Source organism: Lineus longissimus, chromosome 3 (assembly GCF_910592395.1).
Source record: "Lineus longissimus chromosome 3, tnLinLong1.2, whole genome shotgun sequence".
Classification (NCBI taxonomy): domain Eukaryota; kingdom Metazoa; phylum Nemertea; class Pilidiophora; order Heteronemertea; family Lineidae; genus Lineus; species Lineus longissimus.
Window position 1 is genome coordinate 4406303 of NC_088310.1, and position 21789 is coordinate 4428091.

A 21789-nucleotide genomic window follows, 5' to 3' on the forward strand; every position below is an offset into this window, starting at 1 on the left:
CAAAAATTGGACCAAGTACTAAAGACCGTGCGTCCAAGTCCCTTGTTGGATGTAGGCCTATTGTTTCTTATGGTAACGCGTGGCGGTAGAAGAGCCAACGTAGTCATTCGTCCTCGGCGGTTTCACCTCATCCTTGGAGAAATTAGTGAACCGCATTAAGATTTTTTACCAAGATTCTCAGACAGTTTGCCTATTTTGTTGTAAATCGTTCGAAACATTGCATCAAGTTTGTTGACACTCCATTCATTTATCGACCGGACTGACAAACTCATGACAGTTCGAAATGACTCAAACATAAATATATTATAATCAAGATTATGAAGTCTTGAGATTAGTACCTTGTATTACTCGATATCAAACACTGTATGACTTTCATTTTTACAGTCTTTGCACCTCGAACCGACTGGTACATGTATGTTGCCGACATTGATAACAGAATTAAAAAAATAACGAAGATTCGCTAGTTTCACCGAGCTTAGGCCGGTTCTGAATAATATCTAATTCAAAATTCAAGCGAGATATGTAGCACGTGTTTGATCAATGCTATTCAGCATGTTCAATTGTTGTGGATGTCTTTGATTTTTGAGGACTGCTAACGAGATAGGGACACCAGCAATAACCAGACTCGTCATCATCATTGCACTTATTCATTGAACACCAATACTATATATAGTACACATTTGCAGATCTTTGTGGACCCAGTTCTTGACAATTCTCACGAGGTCGCGTGCTTGCTAGAAGTTGAACACACTTGACGGAGTTGATTAACGGCATATTTGCCCATTTAGAGTGCGGTTGCACCGAAATCGTTTATTTTTGTTTGATGGCCAACGCTGCCACGCGCACTGCACTCGTGACATCGATAGATGACCACCTTCAAATTTGTTAACGGAAGTTGACATTGTTGCGCGAGATTGATAACTGATTGAGAAGGCAGACGATTTCCGGTAGAGATCTTTGAGATGGTTACCGATGGACTGAGAAGCACAAACATGGAACAGCCGCATCATGAAACTGTTCTCAGGGTGGACAATTTAATCTACGAAGTCGGTGAGTAGTTTTCATGAACAATTTCTGTTCCATTTCATCCTTCACCAAGTTATCGAGTGTTGTTACTTGCGTATGGACACTCGAGTATAAAGGACCCAGACTCATCCGATAGAGTCTCCTCTCCTTCTTTGCCCTCGAGAGCCTGCGGTAAATCCAAAAGCCAACCAACCGTTTGTTAAATTTGCTCAATTTGGTTCTCATATTTTGCCATACTTCCTCAGATGAAACGTCCGTTTCGATCATCCACCGCCTGGCTGCCTTCCAGATGCCCTGGGAGTGGTGTCAGGGGTCCACGTCACGTGTCAGGGTGCTCAATGATGTCTCATTCACAGCCACTGGTGGTCACATGTTGGCTATCCTAGGCAGTTCAGGTCAGTCCAGCATACTTTCTGTTTGTACCCGCCCTACTAGTCAATGACTAAAAGTCATTTATCATACTTTTTTATGCCCAATGTCACTGTCCACAGGTAAAATCTTCCCAGATACAGATAATTCGTAATTAGACACCGATGACCAGCACTTCCTACAACACTGTGTTATGTTTTTCAAGTGAGTAAGAAGATGATTGGTTTCACACTTCGAACCGGCGGTCATCTTGAATTCACGGAAGATGAGTAACAAGAGGGGAACGTAGAAGGAAAAGGAGGATGCACTTAGAAATATATAATGAGTATTACAGGTCAAACTAAACTCAAATTACTGGAACGAAAATGCCCAGAAGGGGAGAGACTTGATCGAATGCTCGTCGATTCGGATACTTTCGATCTGTCACATCGTTAACAGCATGCGTACGGCCTGATTGTGCTAGAGAGTATATGTATAACCAGGTAAATCTTTCAGGGAATAGCTTAGCTTTGTTTCTACAGTTGGTTTTAAATCTCTTCTCCCCCAAAAGGAAGTGGAAAAACTTCACTGCTGGATGTTCTTGCCTGTCGGAACACCGGTGGCCTAATCAGAGGCCAGATCGCACTCAACGGCCAGCCGGTCGACCAAGCCACGATGCGTGACTGCTCTGCCTACGTCAAGCAAGATGACTGCCTCCTTGAACACCTTACGGTCAGAGAGACACTCACTTTCGTGGCGCATCTGAAGCTTCCAGCCAACTGCCCGTCTGACAAAATAGAAGAACAGGTATAACATTTATTTTGTTTCATTTTATTTAAAGCCTGTCCACTTTTACTTGTTAAAATTGATTCACGGAAACTCGATTTTTGCCGTTCGTTTTACGCCGGAAAAAGCGAGGTCTCATGTATTAGTGAGGAGCGGACTGTTCAAACGATTGATTTTTTTCTGATTGTCATTGGCCCCATCCGGGCTATCCCGTTTTTCTCCGACGTCGTGACGCTATTCTCCCATAATTCCTTGCGCGTCCCATAGCAACATCATAACGTCTTCGTAATTTTTTTCGGAGAAGTTGCCAACGATTTTCCTCCTGCAAAAGTCGGATTTACCAGGTGAGAACAGTATAATTTATCCCAATATCATACTATTTTGGTACATATAATTCAAGAGCATAGCCTCAAAAATATATTTAGACTAACACCGAGCTAAAACAAGAATAGGACCGATTTGTTTGAAAAATTTTAGCCAGCTCGATTTTTCCCTGATCTCACGACTTTCCGCTATGACGTCAAGACGCAGGCCGACCAATGGCAATGTCCCGACGTCGTAATATCCCACCATGCTTTGCGCGACGCATGGCAACGCCACAACGCTTTGCCCCTCGCAACCCGTACGGATCGTGCTCTTAATATCTGCCACAAATCTGTCAAATATTGATGAGTAAGTTTGATCTGACTGACTTGACTTTGATAACAAGGTTACCTCTTGTTGTTGCTGCAAAATATATTGATTTTGCCACAATTTTGGACCCCTTAGAAGGTAAATTTCGCGCTGGTCAAAATCATCCCAGCTGCTGGTACCGAAGAGGAAAGAGGACTGTTGCATAATATTTCGAAGTGAAAGACTATCTTTTAATGGATCAAGGTTTTCTTTTTTAGGGTAATCATGACATCTTTGTGTGATATGAAGCTTGAGATGAATGAAATGAGATTGACTGGTCGCAAAAGCGTCCGCGCCCGCAGTGATGAACACGTCCATCCTGCCGCGCTCGACCCAAGGATCATTAACTTGCAGTAAGTAATGTTTTTTCTATCAAATCGTTGAATTGAGAGCGTCAACCACAACATTATTAGTCATGTAGAAACACTATTTGGGGAATGTAATGTAGTGGGAAACAGGCGACGACGAAGAAACCCACGCTCTCGAAGAGTGTCGCCCACTCTATTTCATGAGTGTACCGGGACCGGCCAGGAATCGAACCTGAGACCTCAGAGGTGATAGCTGCTGATGTTTTGACTGTATAAGTTTGTTTTATTATCCTTGCAGACTCAGGAGAATGCTTGGTGGAGACGCTACGTTTGACATAGGTAAATACAATACAATGCATATCATTTCGCGGCGCTTAAAAAAAAATTAAAATTACATGGCCCAATAGGCTGATTTATGCTTAAACTTCATATGATTCACTTTTGCGAAATTACGGTTATATTGCATGCAGTTACAATTTTTGTATCCCCATATCATTTCGGTGTAAAATTTTCTGCTTGATCATTGCTTCAATGCATCCTTTCCAGAGTCTGACCCAACATCTGAGTACTTCGCCGGCACCGATGTTGCTCGAAGTCTGGATGACATCTTGAAGGAGCCATGGGCTAAAAAGGTGAGCAACACGAAATCAAATTCAAAAGACGTATAGCCCGATATATCCGAAAAGGGAATGAAACTGGTTTTGAAGAGAAAAGTCCACGTTAACAATTGTAAAAAGGAAAACAAATGACCAACAGCTCAATGTATCTTGAAGGAGGTACTTGAAGGAGGTACTTCGTATAACCATTGGGGTGTTACAGATTTTTAACAAGTTGGTCATTGCTTCTGAAACCCCTTGCACCAAATTATCCATTGCAGAAAAAGCCAAGGAATTTCAAGGTTCCAAAGAAAATCAGGTCGAAACTGTTTGTCAGGCAATTCTTCGGCAGTTCCTTTGAACTTGATGACAAGGAACCAAGTGAGTCCGAGATCCCCAAACCTGATGTGAACAACAATGACGACTGGGCAGTTCAGCTAGAGGTGGAACCCGAAAACGTTCCAAGTGATGATACAATTCAATTTGTGAACGAACCCATCGTCTTGGAAGTACTGCTACATGCTCCGTTTGAAGGCATTGCAGATCAACCTGAAGTTTTGCAGAAGGTACTCAATGATACTCCGACCGAGAACGCTGCAGACCCAACTGTCGTAGAGGAAGTACGCAATGACACTCCGACAGAGAATGCTGCAGACCTAGCTGTCGTTCAAGAAGTACTCGATGATACTCCGACCGAGAACGTTGCAGACCTAGCTGTCGTAGAGGAAGTACGCAATGACCCTCCGACCGAGAATGCTGCAGACCCAGCTGTCGTAGAGGAAGTACAAAATGACACTCCGACTGAGAATGCTGCAGACCCAGCTGTCGTAGAGGAAGTACAAAATGACACTCCGACCGAGAATGCTGCAGACCCAGCTGTCGTAGAGGAAGTACTCGATGATACTCCGACCGAGAATGCTGCAGACGCAGCTGTCGTTGAAGAAGTACTCGATGACACTCCGACCGAGAATGCTGGAGACCTAGCTGTCGTAGAGGTACTCGATGATACTCCGACCGAGAATGCTGCAGACCTAGCTGTCGAAGAGGAAGTACGCAATGACACTCCGACCGAGAACACTGCAGACCCAGCTGTCGTAGAGGAAGTACACGATGATACTCCGACCGAGAATGCTGCAGACCTAGCTGTCGTAGAGGAAGTACACAATGATACTCCGACCGAGAATGCTGCAGACCCACCTATCGCGGTGGACAGCGGAGCTCCAACTGTTGAAGCAGAAGTTCTAAATGATGCCGACATCATTTATGCCTCGTATGGACCTCCTACTCGGGCTGCTAGATATTTGCCGGTCGTAGAGGAAGAGGCTGAAGACGCTGAAGAAGCGGAAGAAGCTCAAACTGTTGAAGCAGAAGTAATAAATGATGCCGACATCATTTATGCCTTGTATGGACCTCCTACTCGGGCTGCTAGATATTTGCCGGTCGTAGAGGAAGAGGCTGAAGACGCTGAAGAAGCGGAAGAAGCTGAAGAAGTTGCTAACAGTGTTACGGATAAGGTAAGTTTCACACTAGGTTGGTCTAGAAGGCGATCGCAACATACGCAAGAATACAAATCAGTGGTATGTCTAGAGACACAGCCAAGATCAACAGTTAGATTCTCTAGCGACTCCCCTGTGGAAAGATAACTCTCAGACTTTGAAAGAATGGAGGAGAGAAACATTTATAACTGTTTGCAACAATGTCTATCAACTAAGATGATGCATTATGCATAGATTGATTCAGAAATGGTACAGGTAAATATGATCAGTATTTGTCTTGAAAACTGTTATGCCCATGAATTAACTCAGAAATGACACCAACAGATTGACGTAGCTGATACTGTCGACGATGAAGCAGTCGAACAGGTTCGTACTGAAGAAGTGGTAGCTGAACCAGCCGTACTCGTAGTCGAAGCACTCCAACATGCTCCTACCAAGAACAGCGTAGCTGCAGCATTCGTAGACGAGACAATCTATCAGATTTCTCAGGACGATGCCACGGTCGAAAAGCCTACACCGGCTGCCAGATATGTACCGGTAAGATGCAGAATTGATTTATCTAATTATAACATGGTGATGTCTGTAAGACGTTTGATAGACTCGCATGTCTCTTTAACTTGTTGGATGTCCAATAAACATCTTATAGATATCTTCATTTTATTGTGAAAAACAATTTTTGAACTTTTTAAAAACACTTTTTGACTTCGAAACAACAAAACAACTCTCTTCTTTTCAGAAAAAGCCTGGAAAGGCTCGGAGAATCTGGCGGCGTATAAAGAGAACGTTCACTGCTTCTAGACGTGATATAACTTATCAAAGTTGCGATGATGATGCAGAGCTTCTGTATAAGAGGAGCCACAACATCAGTTGCCAAACTGTCGGGGAGAAGGAGGAACGGGATATTGCCCTCGCGATTGCCGCCAGTCTGGCGCAGGGGAGGCCTCGGAGGAGACTTTCGACAGTCGAGGAGACTTTCGAAGACATTGAACTCGATGAGGACTGTCAGGTGGTTGATTTCGAAGCTTTAGCCAGCAAGGATAAGGTAAGATTATATGAAGTCGCTGGCATGATTTAATTCATTGGATGCCTCCAGATTACTTTACATGCACAGTTAGTAGGGAACAAACTTTGGCTTTGCGACAAAAAACCCTCGTCGAATTGTCGATGCAGTGAGAGGGAACTTGACTAGTAAAACTTGATATTGCCCTATTGGCTCTTGTCTTAGTCTCCCTTTAAGGCTAAATATGATAACAAGCTAGTATTCGTTGTCGGAGAGGCAGAACAGTGCCCGGATCGGTGATGATTAGAACTACCGATAAAATAACAGACTGATGAATTTTTCACGAATTTAAATATTTCAATTCATTCTCTTTTTTGAATTTCTTGAACAGCCAGGAAAGGCTCGCCGAGCCTGGTTACGGTTCAAGGGGGCATTCACGAGCTGCCTCCGCCCGAAGTCTAGTGAGTAGATTTCCCCCGACTCCTTAACGGCTCTAAGATGCTGTGGCAGGTTCGTAGACTGTGGTAAGTCTGAGGTCCCCTTCGAGGTGTGGGCTGGTTCACCATCTACGGCACCCTAACCCTCGGCTTGCTCTTGCTGCACCGCCTCTACGAGCTTAAACTGTGCCGCGAGCAGCCGTGGGTGTGCATGTGGTGATGAGGTCGGAATGACTGGGATGGAGATACGGGGGGTGGTGGACGTAGGAGAACTGAGGCGTGGCAGCGGTAAAATTAAAGAAGAGAAGTTGGAATCTGCAATTTCATTTCTTTAATTTTAAATTAACACAGATAACGGAATTTTACTTTAGATTAACACAAATAATGAAATTTGATTTGAACACAAATAACAAAATTTAATTTTAAAAGCAGAGGCTGTTGTCTGATTCCACTTGGTTAACCGCACTCGCGGGTCAGCTCAGCCTCTTGATTTCTCCCATACGTTGTGGTCGGCTGGTGATGGGGCCACCTGGTTAGCCACCCTTGTGAGCCTCAGTCACCAGTCAGCTGGCAAATAAGCCTGTTGCGAGAGAAATCCATTTTTTAGTACATGAAAAGCAAACAATGACAATTGCCACCACATCTCTTTTCGAATACTGAACCCACCCCAGACGGTCTTATCCCGACTTTTCCCTCCGGATCCCACCAATTCACATTGTCTGATGGTGGCCATGTCCGCACCGCAACAAGTAACGGCCTCGACTTCACGGCACGCCTAATCGTTCCGCGGTCTTAGAGTTGCGCCAGGGGAGTCAACAACTGTTGTACAGAATCGGACCAGCATCATTACCAACCACACAGTCAAGTCCCGTATCGCGACACCAGAAAACTCCACAATGACAAAAGAGCAACCGACGCCACTTAAACACAGAGCAAACAGCGTCACATCATCGAATTTCTCTACTTGGTTCGAATAAAACATAAAATCCATTTCTGCTGCATTTTTCTTTTCATTTGAAATGTTGGCACTCATCAAATAGCCCTCATGTCGAGGGCAATATTGATTTTCCACGCCCGAGGCCGCAGGCTGAGGGTGATATCACTACATTCCTTGGGCCAGAAAATTTCATGTAGCCCTCGACTAATGGCTATTTTTTCCTTGATTCATGACAACTACGAATTTCACATTCATTACCAAATTTCGGAAAGTGGAATAAAAAATTGATATCAGCAGGTCATAGGCAATTTGGAAGAACAAATTTTGATAAATTGAATACACTACACCCCCCCCCCCCCGCCCTTGCCATGACCTCATTGGACATGGAAAGGGGTGGTGATTATGTGATTTTCAAACATCCTTGTACAAGGAACCCGCCCAACATTGTCGCGGTACGGTTTAAACTGTTTGCTTCTTGAACTTTATATGCACTATTGTCCTGAAAGGTTCAGAAATCATATTTATCGTAAGATTACTTTTTATACCTAAATGCACCGCCTTCCCCAAGTTGACAGGTTAAATACCAATAACCGTATATCTTTTTTGAAAATTATCATCATTCTGCAACTCAGGGGTCGTTCTTTATAGTTTTTTTCTTCGTTTAAATCGAATAGCATCAATCATAACTTGAGGCTATTTATCATCAGTGTCGACATATCTTCAGGTTGAGCATTTGATGGCCGAGCTCGGTCTAAGTCACGTGTCCAGTGTCAAGGTCGGCGGGGAGAAGGTCCGTGGTGTATCGGGAGGAGAAAGGCGCAGGGTCAGCATTGCCATGCAGATGCTTTTGGATCCAGGTTCGTTCAGGGCTGGCTTGTTCGCATCTTGACCCAACCTCCAAGCCACGCCATTGCTAGCGCACTTTTACTCTACGAGCAAATGTAACTAACTCTCATTGGGAGATAGATCTTGACCACCATGGTTTTTACATCTCATCTCATGCCAGTCTAATTTGGCGCTTAATCATCTTGGTGTCGCCATTTAAAACCATGTCTTTTTTCAGTTCGATGAAATTCCTCAAGCTCTTTTTTCAGACATCCTCTTCCTTGATGAGCCCACGTCTGGCCTCGATTCGTTCACAGCTTACAACATCGTCGCCTTGCTCAGCAGTCTAGCGCAGAGAGGCAAACTAGTCATTCTAACAATCCATCAGCCCAGGTATGAAGAAGGACCATTATTCTTTTCTTTGCATATCCCATTCTATGACAAACTCTGGTCATTGACGTCATGAAGCTTTGAAAAGTTATTTTTTACCTTCACTGACGAATGCCATCAATTCATATGTATAAGCTTATATGTATTAAAATTAACGATATATACGAATCGTCTGCCAAAGATAACATAAATGTTCCAAAATCTATCCATTAGCAATTAAGTCAACCGATAAGAAATACATTAATGTTAGATGCAGACGATACATGTAGATGTAAGTCCGAGCCCAAAATGAAAAGAATTTTCCCCTAAAAGTCTAGAATCTATTTTATCCCAGGTCCAATATCTTTGAGTTGTTCGACCAGGTGATGGTCCTATCTCAGGGCAATATGGTCTACCACGGCCTGGCCAAGGAAATGGAAGGATACTTCCATAGGCTCGGCTACCCTTGCCCCGAGCTCACAAATCCGTGTGACTTTTTCGGTAAGTTGTCTAACGGATTTCAAACACATAATCCACAACATAACTAACCAGTTGAGTTCTTTCATCGGAACATCCGTTCAGTGGTCGTGATTCTTTCCGCAACGAACTCAACATGATTTTGCATTGGAGTAAGCCCTTGGTAATGGTCCAGTGGTCTAAGTGACAGTCATGATCTGATGGATTATGACAGTTTTGACACGAAGGACTTCACCCTTTTTTCGCTTCAGCAAAACCATGTACGTGTATAATTAAATGGCAGCACATAAATGAAGCGCTGGACTCATTTGTACTTTCAGTCGATCTGGCTACAGTTGACATGACATCCCCGAAAACCGAGAGCGAGACTCGGCGACGGATGGATATGTTGGTAGATGCTTATGGGAAATATCGATCACGTGTCATCAAGAATGATACGCCGCCTAGCGTTTCCGTTAGTGAGGAAGCAAGCAACGAAACGTCAGCGGGTACTGTTCACGCTGGGCCAGTGAAACAGTTTTCTATCCTATGCAGGTATGACCAAGCATTGACTAGATTATGCATAGCTAATCTACATGGACATCTACACTTGGCACTAGAACTTAATCTTTTAACAAAGTCACATCCTTCCTTCTTGTAACTCTTACAAAAAGTATGTATCAAGATGTTCCAGCGCTTGTAGGGTCACACAGAAAGAAATGTCAATTAGTTCATCATTTCCCCCACTTTACTCAACTTCATTGATATCGGATGCTAAGTAACATCTATGAAAAAAGAAACGTACATGTGCATTAAGAAGAGTGACACCACTTTCTGATGAACGCGATGGCTTCGGAAATTATCGATTTCAAGACAATGGCGGGAGAACTGACACTATACCTTTTGCATACACATTTAGATAAACTCAACTGAAGTAAAAGTCTTCCTCACAGGTCTCATTTTAGTGACACAACCATCTGTTCCAAATTTCAGACGGGCCTTCCGCAATCACATCGAGGACTATGGCTTCCTCGCGGTGCAGGCCGTGATCGCCCTGGCTATGTCCTTCCTCATCGGTCTCATCTACTTCCAGCTGACAAACAATCAGTTTGACCTGCGGGATAGATTTGCCCTCATGTTCTTAATTGGTGCGCTTTATCCTTATAATGTGGTGCTCGATGTTGTTGGAGAATGTAAGTTAAAGGGACTTGATTTCATGGGATTTAGGTGGGCTAGATGATAATGTGTTTTCTCGTCATCATACGGCGCTACGTTTAACGTCACACTGATGACGATCGCTTATGACGATTTTAGTTCATATATGGACATGGTTTGCGAGGAATTTCAGGTTCGCCCACAATACATTTCGTTCTAATGAAGTATTGAATGCAGTTGAACGTGCGCCAGAGGCATATATGTTTATGACTAGGATTACCTGGTCCTTGATGTTGTTGGAAACAAAGGAAAGGAAAGGAGTCATAAAAAGATCATCCTGTACGCCTACTTGGGCGATTAGCGTTACCCTAATCCGATGGTTCCATCTCTTTCAGATCACAAAGAACGGCGAATCCTGTTCAGAGAAACGAATGATGGACTCTACACAGTTGGTCCATATTTCTTCTCGAAGGTTATAACTTGATACTTTATATTGTAATAAATAAGTTCACCCGATAGGAGTCTTTGCTTGAATTCCCCTGTGAAATATGTACCAGAGGGTTTATATCTTTCAATCTGTTTTATAAGGTGGCAATGCGAGATCTTTTCAATGAGAATGCCGGAGCCGAAAGTAGTTTTGCTGCGGTCACGACCGCGCTGTGCAGCGCATTTGTAAAACCAGGCCTGACGGACCGGAATGACCGCAACCACATCTAAATGCATATCTTGTTGCAGGTCCTAAGCGAGCTTCCCGAGCACAGCGTCTTCGTCATGCTCTACGTGATCCCCGTCTACTGGCTGGCCAACCTCCAGCCCGACCCGATCCTCTTCCTCCGAACGTACGGGATCACCTACATCCTGGTCTACTGCAGCCGGAGTATGGCCTACGTTGGGGCAGCCCTGTTGCCAACCTATCACATGTCTGTCCTGGTCGCACAGTTCTTCTTCACATTCAGTTTTCTCTCCGCAGGATACGTAATTAACCTCACCAGTATCTGGGAAGGTAAAGTTACTTTTCGTAAACAGTTCTGTTAAGAAATTCTCACTTGAAAAATACCGGTAGGCCTATACAAAACTTCCTTTGGTTGCTTATCGACGTCACTAAAGTAGTAAGCACCCCCTCCCCCGCACACACATCTTTTAAGAGTATAATCGATAGCTTTCTGTCGTGATTGCCGCCGTATCAATCAACAGTAACCCACACGTGCCATCAAATTGGACATTTGATCCATTTTACATCGACATTCGATCTTTTTCAGGGATGAAGTGGTCCACAAATGTGTCGTACCTCCGATGGGGATACCTCGCACTTGCCCAGACCCAGTTCAAGGGCCTGAACTTCACGTGTGAAGAGACCATCCCAGGGGTCATCCCCTGCATCAAGACAGGCGAACAAGCACTAACAGCCTACTCAGTCAATGATTTCTCCGTGGAGGAGGCCTGTCTGATTCTAATAGCATTTATCTTTGTCTTGCTTGCACTCTTTTATATTTGTTTGCGATGTTTTAACCAGAAGCCCCACGAATCATGATAGAGGTCTCATCAAATATTTGAACTTTCACCTGAATAAGGGGACCTTTATTTCAGGCAGGATATTGGAGTGGTATGGAATATTAGTATAGTTTGGTCAACTTCCATTATCGTAATGTACATGTATAAAGTGTAATGCGAAAATGTACAGTATGCATTTACGTTCAGTTGACTGGGTAAGATTTTGGAACAGAACGTATGTTATGGCAATGTTAAGAACTTGTATGGGGTTTTCGCAGCCCCGAAACGCCAACGCGAACGCCTGTCATGTTGTTCGACATCGTTCAACAATGGGATAGGCGTTCACGTGAGCGTTTCAAGAGCTTTGCGAAAACTCCCTAATGCCTTGGGTCAACGCCCGAAACGAGAACGCTCTGTCCCTGCAGGGCGCGAGTTCTTACGAGGGCTGAAGCTTTCATATCTTATTTGGGGCTTCTTCGTTCTTTATCCGGCTATCCTCCTATTTCGAGGAGATACAATACCAACCAGCCGCTTATTTGTCCCGCTTAAACAACTTGATCGCCTTTGTTAGTTCCTAAAATGTTAAAGGAAAGTCAAATTGATTAAAGGTCAGCAGATTGCAAAATACGACTCGAGCTTGACAAATACCATTAAGCTGCCTTTAAGAGATCCAGTCGTTGCACAAGTCTTTATTTTATAGACCAGCTGAACATGGTAAAACTAACTAAATTGGTGTTTACCTCTTATGCAGCTTATTGGCTACATAAATCAACTACCTGTGGGGAACTCGAAACTGCTATCATTTATCAATGGAAGCTCATTCCCGCCTTAGGTTTTAACCAGGCCGTTCTAAATTCCCCATTTTTATAAAAGTTTCGCTATAGGTTACCTTTCAGTGATTAAACCACTTAGGAGGAACGATACATTTTATCCTCTCATATTACAAGCTGCTCAAGCGTGTTCCAAAATAACTTGCGATCATTATTACATGCATCCACGATCGTGTTGACAATATATCTCCGCTTCTTTTTTCTAAACAAACTCATTATAGTCATATCATGATTTCTTTTTAAAGAGACGGGTCAAATTTCTTTTGACCATACTGCGTCCCAGAATATAGACAGTCATTAGTGCTCCAACATGATTCACTCAAAATCATTACACGGCAATGTTTGTGTCTTCCGAGTGTCCCCTTTCTCGGCACTTTTCCTCAATGTTTGAGGAGCACGTTAGAAAAAAGACTAACTTGTTCCTCGGTGTCTTCAATATCTTTCCATGCCACACCTTAATCCGTCGATCATTGGTTAGAACATAACAAAGGTACTGACTTCTCATCTTTCCCACTTTCAGTACCTAAAGTCATTCTCGGAAAATTTTGTGTTGGCTCCTCTTTCAAATTTAGCAAGTTTTTCTCCAGAGCTGAAACTTGATTCGTTAAAAACGGCATTCTGAACTTCATAAACACGTGATGATTTGGAAGTGGTCCTAAAATGGCGAAAACACGTGGTGCAACGAATGTGATTACTAGAATTGTTCTCCCTGACGCTTTGAGTAGCAGCCGTGCGGGAATGAGGTCCCGAGTGATTATTGCTAGCCGTAACGTTAGCAGAAGAATTTTCCCTTTGGCTACCGCTGCCGGAGTCACTTGTACCAAACATCATGGCTCTCCTACAGCCGATCATTCGGTAGAACTCCCTTCGAACCTCGTAACCACTCAGAACATACACAACAAAGTTCACGCTGAAGTTAACTGTCCAGAGAAGGTCGAATATGTTGAGATAAGACTGAGATGCGTGGTAATAACTCGGCCGAAAGTATATAATGTTGGCCAGAAGTGTGTTAGGGAAGCACAGGCCGAACACGGTGAAGGAAAGTGTCACGAGCATATTCGTTACGCGTTTTATGTGATGATCCTTTCCGGAGACCCTCCGGACTTTGGGGCGAAAGAGCAGACACACTATGGTCATGTTAAATAAGAAAATAAGAAATAAAGGCACCGCGATAACAAAAAATGTTGCCACGTAATAATGTACGTGTTGTGCTTCCTGCGTCATGGCGCAGCCTGTTCCCTCGATGTATTTCGTCTCCCAGATGTGGTAAGACTGCGCACAAAATGCCATAACGGTGATGAGAATTATTTGTACTTTTGCTGCGTTCCTTGTACAGAAGTTCCTTCCCGTCAGTGGAAAACAGACGATTATGAACCTTTCCAGGGTTACCAAGACAACCAGCCAACCACTGCAAATGTGAACAACCGTCGTCAACAATTCACAGAAAATACATTCCAGATCTGTCGTGAACGTAATTGGGGTGTCCTTACCATATAACTTGGATACTAAATTTATGTAAGATATTGACCTGACAACCAAGGCCATGCTGTCGTAGAAGGCCAGAACAGCCAGAAAGATACTGTAGGACGTGAGCCTCATCTTTGCAGAATTCATGACAAATATTGATAGAATATTCCCAATCAATCCGAAAAGGACACAAATCGGCAAAACTATCAGACGAATCCATTTCCCCCAATCGTGATTAAACAAGATAATCTTACTCTCCATTACTTGGTACCAATAATTCGGTATCCAAACGTGTCCAGGTGTGTCATCACTACCATTGGCAGACGACAGGATAGGACGCACAGACAAAGATGACGTCGTATTTAGCATTCCGCCATCACCGGAAGTGTATTTGTAATCAACCAAAGTTGTTGGTGTACCAGGGTTGAACTGATTGAATGTAATCGCAGTTTGAGTCATTGTTTCGGCTGACGCTTGGATCCCTTTGGTAAAGACGACGTGAAAGATTGCCTCGAATGCAAATAAAACGCAATTTCTAATCTGCATGATGGATGATATCCGTCTGCATGACGTAACAGCGGCGAATACTCATTCTTTCAATCCAGGAAACTGAGTCGAAGTTGGGAAGGGCTCGTCACACCCGTTGGGAATGTCCCGCGCGAAATCTATCACTGTCCACAGTCCGCGATGTTTAGTCAAGATAAGCGGGAAGTCAAGAATGAATGGCAGTGTCAACAACACCTCATTGGTAAGCGGCAACCCTGGAAGCAGATGAAGGCTGATATGAGAACAATGACACTAAAAGGACGTGGGTGCAATATCTTGTACGGGCGTGTCACTGCTTAATCCATCGAACACCCATTCATAAGAAACAATCAACGTTGATAAATGAGTGGTCAACCTGCCTCAGGTCTGTCCAGATATCTGTCATATGGGCTGACCTGAATCCTCAACGTTTTTTTACTGATAAGTGTCTGTCAAATCGCTGTTTACAGCTACTGTCACTATCATATAGGACATCGCAGAGAAGTGCGCTGGGTTATCAAAATGCAGATGATGGTGTTGTAAGAAGATGAAGGAGAGGATAAAGAAGAGAAGGGTCTATGGAACTGATGTTGACATCGATTTCCATAAAGCTATTGATTTGGTTTGGCATGATGGACACAGACTCAGATTAAAAAAACTTTTTCTCTTATCACACTCTCTCATCCCTACTAATTGCACGGTTTCTTTTCGACAACTATTATGACACTTGCAGTACTCATTAACTTCTGCATCTTTACCTTATTGTTTCAATGGCTTCAATCAATTTCATGTCCTCATTATTTTCGTCTGTAAATATGTGTATTATAGTTGCATCGATCTGAGACCGTTTTTGTATATTGTTTTAAGAAACGGGCGTAATTATTCGCTTGGTCGTAAGATCCCATTCGAACTGTTTAAATTGGACAAACAATGAGTTGGCCACACCATGTTGTCCAATGGTCAGACATCATATTCCAGCAGCCTTTGCATCAATATTCGCAATTAATGAAACCGTCTTAGATATGTAGAACGAGAGTACATGCTTAAAATGTGATTCGTGCAAAGGATCGAAATCTTCTGAGGTCAATGACGACTATTCACCTTTTTTATGACAGGGAAATGTGTTGATGCAAAAATCATGCATCTAGCTTTCGTAGTTTTTGTTTGATATATAAAATAAAACAGCACGCAAAAATGCGCCATATCCACTCATGAAAATTAGCCACGGACCGTAATGCAATCGAATCTCCCGTCGCAATTAATGAAAATGTGTGAAGTTAAAAATATGCTTTTATACATGAAAACTATCAACAACACTTTGAATGAAGTATCCATGTACTTACAGCGATATCCGAGCGATAATCCCTCCCGTCATCCCTAGTCTTAGTCACTGTCCGTCTGTTGATTCTACACGCAGCGGGTCAATTCGTAATTTCCTTATGTCGGCTTGGGAGATTGACCAAAGTGTAGAACATTATAATTTTCCCGTGACACTAATGTTTCCCACGCTGCAGACGTCCGTATAGCTGTTCCTTAAAAGTCACGTCCAGTTTCCATAGCAATTAAAAGATGTTTGCGATGTTTATTAGCAGGGCATACTAATTTCCTGTTGCAATAGGATTACAAAACTGTCTCCAACAAGATCGAAGGACAAATGCCGTGCTCAGTAGCTCATAACGACCTCCTTATGCATGACCGGAACTATTCATATCGATGCTTGAATATTATCGCTGCTTTGGAGAATGAAACTCAAATACACTCACATCGGTTCCGCCGCGTTGTATTTCTTGTGGGGGTAGGACTAATTGCATCATTGCGAAAATGTTTACTACTCTCTAAGATTGATTGAGACACGAAAACGCACTTTACCTTAGCCCGGCCCAGCTGCACTTTTACGGCATTTATTGCATTTTTATTCTACCCACGATTAGTTACGAACGGCGTGCCATTTAAGTAAGACTCATCTAGTCAACATAATGACATCGTATTTCCTAATGATGATGGTGAAACCGAGAGATGGTTGTAGCCTTTAGTTAATTTGATGCTTCAAAGATCATTCCGATCAACCATATGACTGAATTAACAAATACAATAATTACTAATACCTATTTCTCCCATTCTCTCATGAGGATTCCGCTCCCCCCCCCCATCATTTTTGGACTTTGAAAATTTTTCAGAATTTTGAACTTATGAAAAGTTTGTAAGTCCAAAGAATTTCGAACTGATGAAAATATTCAACTCTGAAAGATGAAAAAATCTCTAAGTCCAAATATTTTTTTCAGTTGTTTTTTCTGCTCAATCATCACTCATAAATTTTTTTGACTTTGAAAATTTTTCAGAATTTCGAACTGAAAGATGAAAAAATTTCTAAGCCACACTGAAATATTGGGAACAGCCGAAAACGGTTATACATCAGTATGGCAAGAAAACAGGCCCGCAAACGGTCCATTTTACGTGCACAGGTTGACAATTATAAGACTACTTTCGTTACTGAACAATCAATTCATGTTCGAGTGAAAAGACGAAGAGACCTCCCCCGTTATAAGCTCATTATTTCGAGCAATCAACCCATTACCAATAGGAAACCATCCCGTTTATGGTTATGATGGCAGTCCTGGCTTAAGGTCTACTTCGTACGTCTAAGAATTTGAAAATTTAACTTGAATTTGAAGATGTCTTGTTTTGTAAGTACGTACTGAATATGAATTCAAACAATGTGTAAAATAGAATAAACAATAAAATAAACAATGTTTAAAATGTTAAACAATGTTTAACAAAGTTCAAATACTACAAATGCAAGGTTTCGGCAAATTTGCGTGCGATGATAACTACGAACGGCGTTGGCCTTTAAGAATCACATCTACCAATCGGCATTGTATCCGTCGGGGGCCGCTACGCATGGTATATACTTCTTTATTAGATAATTCAGGTTGACCTGAAATATCTAAACAGTTTTGTTGGTGTCCTCCAAATAGCTAGGACGTAGTAAGCCATGCATTTGTAATGAAAATGCAGACCATCTGCAAATATTCAGCATGAAATAAAACGTGGTGTGTTTTAATCCAACAAGGAACACCGCAATAGCACATTTTCGACAATTTTGTACAGTTGTTTTGGCATTTTTGACAGGAAGCGCTTTTTATGTTCCTATCGGCTCACCGAGCAGTAGACAATTCAATACTTGCCGAAGAGACCCATCATTGCCTTAGGCCTATCATACTGTTTGGCTTAATAGTATTAAGAGTATGTAAACAGTATATAGGTTATACCTTCTTTTACCGTCAAGTTTGTTTAACAGTATATTGGACGTCTTGTCTGTCGTGTTGTTGGACTTCGGGTCATCGTAAGTAAACCTTTTATGATACACCAAGATTTTCTTTTCCAAGACTAACTTGTGGTGCTGAATGTGTTTTACTCTATATTACCATTGACCTTTGTTTCTCATCTGACAAAAGTGGAGTAGTCCCCTTATGCCCGTCCTCCTCCACGCTCTAAGGTGCTCTGATAACAGCATCAATACTCCAACGAATTCTGTCAGTTTTTCATTTGCGTTTAATTAACTCCGACCAATATTTCAGAAATTTAGCCCATCGTCTAAAAAAAGTAGGTCGAATACTCGTAATGTCATTTACCGTAATTTGGCACACTCCCGTATGATGGGTGAGATTTCAATTAGAAAATGGACACTATTCTTTAAGCCAAGAGTTTAATCAGTTCAGTGACCGGTGCCATCAGTTCATTGCCTCACATACATTGTATTTTCCTACCCACGCCTCAGTTTTTATCACAATCAGCTAAATGACGACTATTTTGGTATACATGTACTTGCCAATCGGGGCGGGGCGGTAAGATTTAGTGAGATATCGCACTTTTTTACGTGCAGATTTTCGCCGTGCATAAAGTCGAATCGAAATTTTCCAGGGGTTGTCGCCCGAGTTGGCGACAACTCGCAAAACGGGCCTCCATGACTGGTAATAGTGGGAATATATCGAGAGAATCATTCAGCGGGCGACAGCTGGAATCATCTGTCTTCTTTCCAACACCTTCTGTCAGTGTTGATGATTTATCATTTTCTAATTTCGCAGACTTGTCCATGTCTTGCCCTTGAGGCATGTCTGTCTGCTTTTCAAAACGCTCTGTCAATATTGATAATATCCTTTCCTAATAGCAACGTACTGTTACCAATATCGATGATGTCTGTGTTTCTAAGGTTCTACAGTTGAACTGACACGTTCAATTTGTTGATCTCACTGACGTAAGTTAAGTCAATAGTCATTAATTTTAAATGAGTTGGTTGGTTAGTATACCTGCTAGTGTGACAAGCTTTCTCATATACACTGTATTCTAATTGCAGTTGTGATATGAGAGTAGACAGCCGATGTTCTCGATCTAAGTAGTACACGCAAACACCAGGTATGATCAAGATTTTTGCCCGAATTTAGCCACCTCACATAACTGAAAACGTTTTTAATTCAAATTAGAAACTGTCATATTCATTTGCCTTGAACGCTTTTGTTCTTTTGAAATTAATGGTCGTATTCTTTTTCATGGGAGAATGTTTTGTCTGCTGTTGTTGAGGTTAAGGCTATATTAGCTTAAGGGGTACTTAAAAAGCCAAGGCTTGTCAGCATAGTATCATGTGAAGAAAGAACTAATACTAATGCGAATATTGTATTTAGTGTTACAATATTGGCCGAAAGAAATATGACCCCAAGAGGCTATTAAGCTATTAAGCTGTCTAAACCATAGACACGGGATTATTCAATTTAAAATTGTTTGGTTAACGGCGATAACTGCTTGTTTTGGATATGCATGTGCCAGATATATGTCATCGCGAAGAGCAAATAAGTTATGAAAAATGTCAGAATGATCTTATATTTTCTTTCTAGGGATTTGGTGAGAGGGAAACAAGGCTTGCCGCAAATAAAAACAAATTAAATTGTTGACAAATCAAAAAAAGTGAAGTAAGATGACTAATAGGGACGAGGTTTTGGCCGAGAAGAATAAAAAGTCCACAGTGCGCGTGCGTCATAAGAACAGGCAGGAACAGAAACTGCTTGACCACAAGTTAGAATGCATTGATTATGACAGGCTGAAAAGGGCAGGAATTCTTGACAACGATATCAAGAATATGCAGATACAAGTGTACGGCATAGCTTTAGATGATTGCAGTGCTACACCAGCAACGAGGCCTACTTCAGACGGGTTTACTGCCGACAGTAGACCGTATTCAGGATTCAGCTCCGGTTTAAGTGAGTTCAGTATGGATATGCCATCACGTCCTGACACCTACATGAGCGGAGTGGACTTGGAGTTAGAATTACAGGCTGCCCTCGGAAAGTCCGAAACCATCGACGGATGTAGATTTGGAGCATTCGAAGGGTCTTGTAAACATTTTCCCTGCTGTATCCCCGAGACTTACAACAGTTTCAGAGAGTTGGACGCTGATAAAAATCTCTCGCCCCGAGCTCGGCTCTTGGAGGGCAGAGTTAGGAACCCCACCCCGGAACTTAAGCCGGAAGCGACCAGTATAAAGACAACCATCAGTTCCCGAGAGAGAGCGCTGAAGACGATGATAAAGGACATGAAGCAGAGAAACGAAAAAGTGAGACCTTCGGATCGGAATGTTAAATACGGCGCTCCACTTTCACTGAGGAAGCTTTACAAACCTGCGAGACCAACCTCCTTCGCTGAGGACTGAGTGAACATTGGAATATATTCACAGTGTTGAGAGAACTGTAACTAGGTTGAATAGTGCAATTTCGTCCGGCGTTGGCGTAGAATATTGCAATTTTCTCACGTCACAGCAATTGGAATCTCGCCCTCGTATTCTTCTCACTTGACTCGATATCGAAAGCATATAGCACAGTTGACCAAGTATCGAATGGGACTAAATATCTGTAGTGTTAAAGACTTAAAGGGACAACTTGGGCTTTGTATTGGATTTACCAGACCAGGAGGATACCTCTGCCTACCACAATGCGCCACCACCTGCAGTATTGACTAATGCTGATCTCTAATAACGATTGTCGCCAGTGTTGCGAGGCAGTTTTGGACATGGTTTGTGAATATCATGCAGGTCGATAGCCACTTTTAGCCAACTCGGATCTGCAGAAATCGTTTTCGAATCTAGCAGTCGGAAAAAATTTAATAATAGGATTTTGTCAATAATCCAGCTACATGTACTTTGTAATCATGAAAGACAATGTCCCGTTTTGCCCAAGAGAAAAAAAAATAGATATGGAACTGATCTTGTCTTTACACAGTTTGTATGTTTATGTACTTGTCTATACAGGGTATACTACCAAGTCCACTTTTCTAAGCAAAAATAAAACGGGCACAGCCAAAACAAAATATAGTTTATTTCATTTGTGTATAGTCCTTAATACGAACAATGAATTCCACGGACGAATTTACGGCTCCAAGGTTACTCAACGTTCCACGTTTTCAGTTGAACACGATCCCTCTCTGAACATCATGTAAACGTTATGGGAAATGAGCACTCGCAATTTCTGTACAGCAAATACATCTGGAGTATAACTGATATTTGAAGTTAGACCCCTTTCATAAATGCCTTAAATGGCTCGATCACGAAAGTGAAACCAGGTTACAAAATCTATTGTCTCAAATTCCCCTATAAATTCCCGCTGTAGTACAGTAAACTGTCTTATAACAAAGAGTTATCAGGGCAAATCTTGATAACATCTACCCAGTGAAACAGCTTTCATGGCGGTCGATAAGCCTTAGGCGGCGAGGACAACTAACCCTAATGAGCCAATCGAAAGAGATGGTCGCGCGAAATGGATTTCCTTTCACGTGGCGGATGTCGCAGAAATCTTCAAGCTGTTATCAACAATCAGGTAATTTTTTTGCAATTGACTTGAATAAATCCAGTAATCGATTGGTATTGAGAACTACTTGGTGTGATTAAGTCCGATGGATAAAATGCCGCCAATCGTTGATGCAGGGTGCTGGCGCCCTATGATAACGCAAAATCAATACAGAGGCCGATCAATGGGTTCAAAATATTGAGTTTAAAGCTCTGCTTGGGTTAGGCACCAATGA

At 42.4% G+C, this 21789-nt stretch overlaps 2 protein-coding genes and 1 long non-coding RNA gene across 3 annotated transcripts; 2 read left to right on the forward strand and 1 right to left on the reverse strand.

Moving 5' to 3' along the window:
- The first annotated feature begins 912 nt into the window (after positions 1-912).
- On the forward strand, positions 913-13858 carry LOC135485448 (ATP-binding cassette sub-family G member 8-like). Its single transcript, XM_064767461.1, has 11 exons — positions 913-1050; positions 1272-1421; positions 1946-2181; positions 8331-8463; positions 8701-8824; positions 9156-9301; positions 9598-9811; positions 10250-10449; positions 10807-10883; positions 11147-11414; positions 11671-13858. Exons 1-11 carry the CDS (start codon positions 963-965, stop codon positions 11940-11942), a joined length of 1908 nt encoding a protein of 635 aa, XP_064623531.1. The 5' UTR covers positions 913-962; the 3' UTR covers positions 11943-13858.
- On the reverse strand, positions 13249-14717 carry LOC135484607 (growth hormone secretagogue receptor type 1-like). The gene has a single exon (XM_064766241.1). It carries the CDS (start codon positions 14656-14658, stop codon positions 13249-13251), a length of 1410 nt encoding a protein of 469 aa, XP_064622311.1. The 5' UTR covers positions 14659-14717.
- A 3124-nt stretch (positions 14718-17841) lies between these two features.
- LOC135485449 (uncharacterized) lies at positions 17842-19690 on the forward strand. Its single transcript, XR_010446569.1, has 3 exons — positions 17842-18067; positions 19079-19137; positions 19614-19690. It is a non-coding gene; the product is annotated as an uncharacterized LOC135485449 (long non-coding RNA).
- The last annotated feature ends 2099 nt before the right edge of the window (positions 19691-21789 follow it).

Bases quoted from the DNA above. Each gene is read 5' to 3' on its own strand.
- LOC135484607 (XM_064766241.1), bottom strand. From the start codon at position 14,658: ATGACTCAAACTGCGATTACATTCAATCAGTTCAACCCTGGTACACCA.
- LOC135485448 (XM_064767461.1), top strand. From the start codon at position 963: ATGGTTACCGATGGACTGAGAAGCACAAACATGGAACAGCCGCATCAT. The intron at 8,464-8,700 runs GTTCGTTCAGGG...CTCTTTTTTCAG, and splicing joins GCAGATGCTTTTGGATCCAG to ACATCCTCTTCCTTGATGAG. The intron at 11,415-11,670 runs GTAAAGTTACTT...GATCTTTTTCAG, and splicing joins CCTCACCAGTATCTGGGAAG to GGATGAAGTGGTCCACAAAT.